Source organism: Ylistrum balloti, unplaced genomic scaffold (genome assembly GCF_031769215.1).
Source record: "Ylistrum balloti isolate Yb309-2 unplaced genomic scaffold, AGI_CSIRO_Ybal_v1 Utg369798, whole genome shotgun sequence".
Taxonomy (NCBI): Eukaryota; Metazoa; Mollusca; class Bivalvia; order Pectinida; family Pectinidae; genus Ylistrum; species Ylistrum balloti.
The window spans coordinates 410,622-417,078 of record NW_026781977.1 but is presented as its reverse complement, the minus strand read 5'-3'; the positions used below and the strand labels follow the sequence as shown (position 1 = coordinate 417,078).

At 32.6% G+C, this 6,457-nt stretch overlaps 1 protein-coding gene across 1 annotated transcript; it reads right to left on the bottom strand.

The window, feature by feature from the left end:
• Positions 1 to 509: 509 nt before the first annotated feature.
• Positions 510 to 2,074, bottom strand: LOC132544448 (uncharacterized). The gene is made up of 3 exons (XM_060208046.1): positions 2,058 to 2,074; positions 1,433 to 1,521; positions 510 to 1,390 (listed from the first exon to the last, which is right to left on the bottom strand). The coding sequence occupies exons 1-3, from the start codon at positions 2,072 to 2,074 to the stop codon at positions 510 to 512; spliced, it is 987 nt and encodes a 328-aa protein (XP_060064029.1).
• Positions 2,075 to 6,457: the final 4,383 nt, after the last annotated feature.

Genomic DNA, 6,457 nt, shown 5'->3' with positions numbered 1-6,457 from the left:
AATACGTATCAACATTCTTCTAACGTAAATATCATAAATACGTATCAACATTCTTCTAACGTAAATATCTTAAATACGTATTAACATTCTTCTACTGTAAACATCCTCTTTTCGTTTCTAACAGACCAGTATAAACATTATACTTAGTTCTACTATAGGCCAGTAATACAGTGCATCAAACAGTATCATCCGAAACTCTATTGCATGTCAAACTAAAGACCATATATATATTAACAAATTGCATGGCGTTCTACTGGAGACATTGATAGGTATGAACATTCATTGGTGATGTATAATAACATATATAAAAAAGTATATCTACCTTAAAATTCATTGTTGTATGACAAAATAAGTAACTTTCCATTCTAAAACACAGAGGTAACTAGAGAGGGCAGATAAACAATGTAACGAGATTGGAAATAATATTTGCATTTGAACTCCACAAACAACATCTGGCTGATTACACTCTAAATTACTCACTCCACAAACAACATCTGGCTGATAACACTCTAAATTTTCATTCCGCAAACATCATCTGGCTGATTACACTCTAAATTACTCACTCCACAAACAACATCATCTGGCTGATTACACTCTAAATTACTCACTCCACAAACATCATCTGCCTGATTACACTCTAAATTACTCACTCCACAAACATCACCAACATCTGCCTGATTACACTCTAAATTATTCATTCCGCAAACATCATCTGGCTGATTACTCTCTAAATTACTCACTCCACAAACATCACCAACATCTGCCTGATTACACTCTAAATTACTCACTCCACAAACAACATCTGGCTGATTACACTCTAAATTACTCACTCCACAAACATCATCTGGCTGATTACACTCTAAATTACTCACTCCACAAACATCATCTGGCTGATTACACTCTAAATTACTCACTCCACAAACATCATCTGGCTGATTACACTCTAAATTACTCACTCCACAAACATCATCTGGCTGATTACACTCTAAATTACTCACTCCACAAACATCATCTGACTGATTACACTCTAAATTACTCACTCCACAAACATCATCTGGCTGATTACACTCTAAATTACTCACTCCACAAACATCATCTGGCTGATTACACTCTAAATTACTCACTCTACAAACATCATCTGGCTGATTACACTCTAAATTACTCACTCCACAAACATCATCTGGCTGATTACACTCTAAATTACTCACTCCACAAACATCATCTGGCTGATTGCACTCTAAATTACTCACTCCACAAACATCATCTGGCTGATTACACTCTAAATTACTCACTCCACAAACATCATCTGCCTGATTACACTCTAAATTACTCACTCCACAAACATCATCTGCCTGATTACACTCTAAATTACTCACTCCACAAACATCATCTGGCTGATTACACTCTAAATTACTCACTCTACAAACATCACCAACATCTGCCTGATTACACTCTAAATTACTCACTCCACAAACATCATCTGGCTGATTACACTCTAAATTACTCACTCCACAAACAATACTGGTATCAGAAATGACACTACAAAGTTCATTTTTACAAATGCGACAGCTGAGTGAACATGAAAAAATTGCGAGAAAGAAGTTCAGCTGAAATCTTTAATTTCATATATAATATATTTTCTAACCACTTTTTTCAATTATCGATTTTGTTATTTAAGCCTTTTCCTAAACCCTTTTGGGAAAAAACACATTAAATTTTACAGGTCTTTAAACTCACTTTTAATCCCTATTACAGTACACAGTTTATCTAACCTTAGGTTATACTAGGTATAAATTTTCTACCATATATTGTAACAATTTTAATCATATTACTTATATATATATCCAGTGTTCAATGATAGCAGAAGTAGTATAAAAAAAATGACAGACATCAAACTAATGTACACAACAAAATATTTATGAAATTTGCTTAGGTAAACATTTTAGAAGAGGTACAACAGTAAAAGTCCATAGTTTAGTCATCAAGACTGAGAGAAATAAAAAGTATTACAAACCACCGGAATGTTAAAGCTAATACTGTAGTTATATACAACTTACAAAAAGTAGTTACACATATTTTACAATACTATATTGTATGTAACTTTCTTAAGTATGAGAAATTCAATTCAGTTTTGTTTCATTTACAATTAGATTAAATACTTCAGCAATTTGCAATTGAAATTAAAATTTCTTGTTTTTTTTTTTTTTTGTTTTTTTTTTTTTGTCTTTAAAGAGTATTAGTTTATGCTTTTGTTTGATACTGGCCCATATCCAAAGTCAGCACAAAACACCTTTTTCAGGCCCAAGACTTTGTGAGATATAAGGGAGGTAATCCTTATTGAATGATGGGTCCAAACGGTAAAATAACAGAATTTCTAATGTTCTATTGCTTTTCTGAGTCTGTAACCATAGAATTTTCATCCCTTTAACCGGGAATCCACAACTCTGAATGGAAAATGATTTCAACCCACCTTCCATTCCATTTCGTTGCTTAATTTTTATTGTACATGGGAAATATTCATGGTCCTACTTCACACGGAAATATTCATCCAAGGTTTCCTCACAAGGTAATATTCACCATGCTTCTTCATTGCGAAATATTCACTCAGGGTTTCTTCTCAATTAAACATTCACCCAAGATTTCCTCACAGGGAAATATTCACCGTTTCTTCTTGGGTAAATATTCACTAAGTTTCTTCTTGGGTAATATTATTCACCAGGTGTTTCTTTGCAGAATAATAGTCACTGCAGGCTTCTTCACCCTTAAGCTGACAAATATCATTTTTGTACACCAGTTTATATTTGCTATATTGAACGAAGGTTAAAAAGGGTTGATGTTCTACTGCAGTGTCTCAATATACTGTTCATGAAATATTCATAAATATTAATATATTAAAAAAATGATAAACAATTGGAGTTAAATTTAACAAGACATACATTAAGTTATAAGTTAGAAATATAGAGTAAGATATAAGCTGTTAAATGATCACTTAAAGACTTCATTTGGTCCAACATTTTAGAAAGACATTGTTATTTACGATCAGGAGAATACTATACCATTGTTCTCTGCTCAAAAGATGAGATCAATATATGGGTTATAAAATACATAAACATAGCTATAATGAAAAAGTATTAAAATATTTGTAAATGTTTGAATACTTCTGAGTTTGCTTATGGAAAAAATCAATATCTAATGAAATATGGCCGATACATGGGACGTTATCGACAGTGAAAACATTGAAGAACAAATAATACTTAACATTGTACAATCATGAAATCCAATTCATGCTAAAACAATGGTGGCTTATTAAACTTATTCAGTGATTTTAGAGTTTCATGATAATAGATGTAGTATATATTATGTACTGTAGTTATCCAACAAGACGTCCATGCCTGGTAATATCTATTGACCTTAAGTAGACTAACAAACTTACAGGTTATTGGCTGGTAAAAAGCTAACCTCTGACTCTGACACACAACCTGTGTGTTGGCCTCTTGGACTTACAGCAGGATAAAAACAGCAACAAATTTTATGTATTTCATTAAAAATCAAAACAAAGCCTTCTTTGCATTAAAAATTACTCCATTAAAATTAATGATTATCGAAATGATTTCATTTTTTAACGATAGATAAATTCAATATTACACATTCTACTAAATATGTGAATTCAAGTTGATCTACATCTTGTGTGTATGTATATATAGCACATTTAATAAACTGGGGTATTTTTTGCAAAAAAAAAAAAAAAAACATCTCTCCATCATTTCATTATTTACAAGTGATGCCAAAAAACCAATAATATTGTGTGATGCCACCAACTACTGAATCTACAAATTATGCCACCAAAAATGCATAATGAATTGCTGATGCCATCAAAAATATTGAATGTACAAGGGATCAATGATTTCAAAGATACTGAGTGTACAAAATACGAACCTGGGATTCAGACGTGGCTGCACCGAAGAAGCAACTTGCAATAAAAAGGGGCTGTACATTGGGTACCACCAAAGATAAAGACATTACAAGGGGTACCACCAAAGATAAAGACTTTACAAGGGAAGCCACCACAGATAAAGACATTACAAGCAGTGCCACCAAAGATAAAGACTTTACAAAGGGTGCAACAAAGGAAACAGACTGTACAAGGTGTGCCACAAAAGATACAGACTTTACAAGGTGTGCCACCAAAGATACAGACTGTACAAGAGGTGCCACCAAAGATACAGACTTTACAAAGTGCCACCAAAGATACATACTTTACAAGGTGTGCCACCAAAGATACAGACTGTACATGGGGTGCCACCAAAGATACAGACTTTACAAGGGGTGTCATCAAAGATTCATACTCTACAATGGGTGCCACCAAAGATACAGACTGTACAAGGGGTGCCACCAAAGATAAAGATAAAGACATTACAAGGTGTGCCACCAAAGATAAAGACTTTACAAGGGGTGCCACCAAGGATACAGACTGTACAAGAGGTGCCACCAAAGATACAGATTTTACAATGTGTGCCACCAAAGATACAGACTGTACAAGGGGTGCCACCAAAGATACAGACTTTATGAAGTGCCACCAAAGATACAGACTTTACAAGGGATGCCACCAAAGATTGATAATCTACAAGGGGTGCCACCAAAGATACAGACTGTACAAGGGGTGCCACCAAAGATTCATACTCTACAAGGGGTGCCACCAAAGATACAGACTTTACAAGGTGTGCCACCAAAGATACAGACTTTACAAGGTGTGCCACTAAAAAACCAGATTACATATATGTCTATAATCAGGATAATGATGGTAACCAGAATTGTGGTCTTTTTATTATCACGCTTTTTCATAAAGAGTTATAATAAAACAAACTTATGTAAACAAATAAAAAATCTTAACAAATTGAACAAAACAGCTGATTACTTCAGCATGAAATTCTTTTTTACCAATTGTTTCAGTATGAAACTCATGAATTCTTTTCGTTTACCCTCACTTCAATTAAGTAAGACATAGTTCCTTGTAAACTTATTATCATGATTGTTCTTTACCAATGTAAATAAAAATAACATCCAAACAAACATCCAATAAAGACAAGTAATATCTATTAACTACATTGATTCCAGTAGTCGGACATATGGCATAACAATGTCACCGTGGAGACGAATGCATCAACCACGACAGAAGACCAGTAGTAATCACCTGAAGCTTGAATTCCTAAAAGTGAGTTCTATAACCTTCACCTGGTTGCATACATGCTTTCCTTGTTCAGTAGGAGGCCATCAGGACATTTCATAAAGCAAGTTATTGGATTAGAGTGTGACAATACAGTTCCACATCACTGAAGGTGTTTAAAGAACAGTACACTGCTTTTGAAAACTTGCTTCAGGAGTCGTTAATCTTTTTATATTCTTTATTTTTTCTAGTTTTTGATGTGATCACAATTTTGATATAAAGATAAAGCAGTCAAATATTACATAGCTAAAATAACACAGATATATGTATAACAAAAAACAGAATGTTATTATGAAGCTTTACCCGAAAAATTCCTTAACAATATAGATAGCAATGTATATAAGATACTCACCATAAAAAATATACAAAAATAGTTTTAAACTGTAAACAGTTCAACAATAACATACACAGAGTAAGTGTTTTCATATACAACATGGCACCATCTGATATTTTCAAATAAAAAAGAGGTTGACGAATTGATGTCTTAGTATTAAAAGTAAATAATTCTTATCATGTACAAGTAAACATTTTTTGATAAAGTTACTATTTCTACATTTTAATAAGCCCATAACTCTACATAACTACATAACTCCACAGTCTCTAACTTAGAATCAATTTTGGCTTTATATGAGCCAATGAAAATGCAGTTGTTGGCAATTCTGCAGAACTGTGTTTAAATACAGCTGGGCTTACAACCATAGAGATATGGACTTAATGCCAAGTAAATACAATTATAAGATATGGTTTTTTAAAAAAATATTTCATAACACTTCCTACTATTCATAGTTATAGTTATTTCCAATCAACAGAAAACACAAAATGGCTGTTTCTGTGATGCGTGTTAGTGATACCCATCCATATAGCATAGTTATTGAAAATCTATATTGTAATTCATATAATGTCAATTAACAGCATTAAGAAGGAAAAAAAAAAATTCTTTGAAAATGGAATGCAACATGTAGACCTTATCATACTCTAAGCAATAAGCAATAAGAACTACAAGGATTTCTCTCTATTTTGTAAATATATAGTATTCTTTACAGTAAGTATACAACAACAGTATTTACTATACTCTATAAATCAAACAGAACAGTAACTTAAAATTTGAATATGGCAGTATTATAGGAAAAAACTCATTTCTACAGACATTCCTGCTACCTATCCTAAACTGACTCACTATAAACTTTGTCTTAACAATTTTTTAAACTTTTTTATAATGAATTATCAAATTAA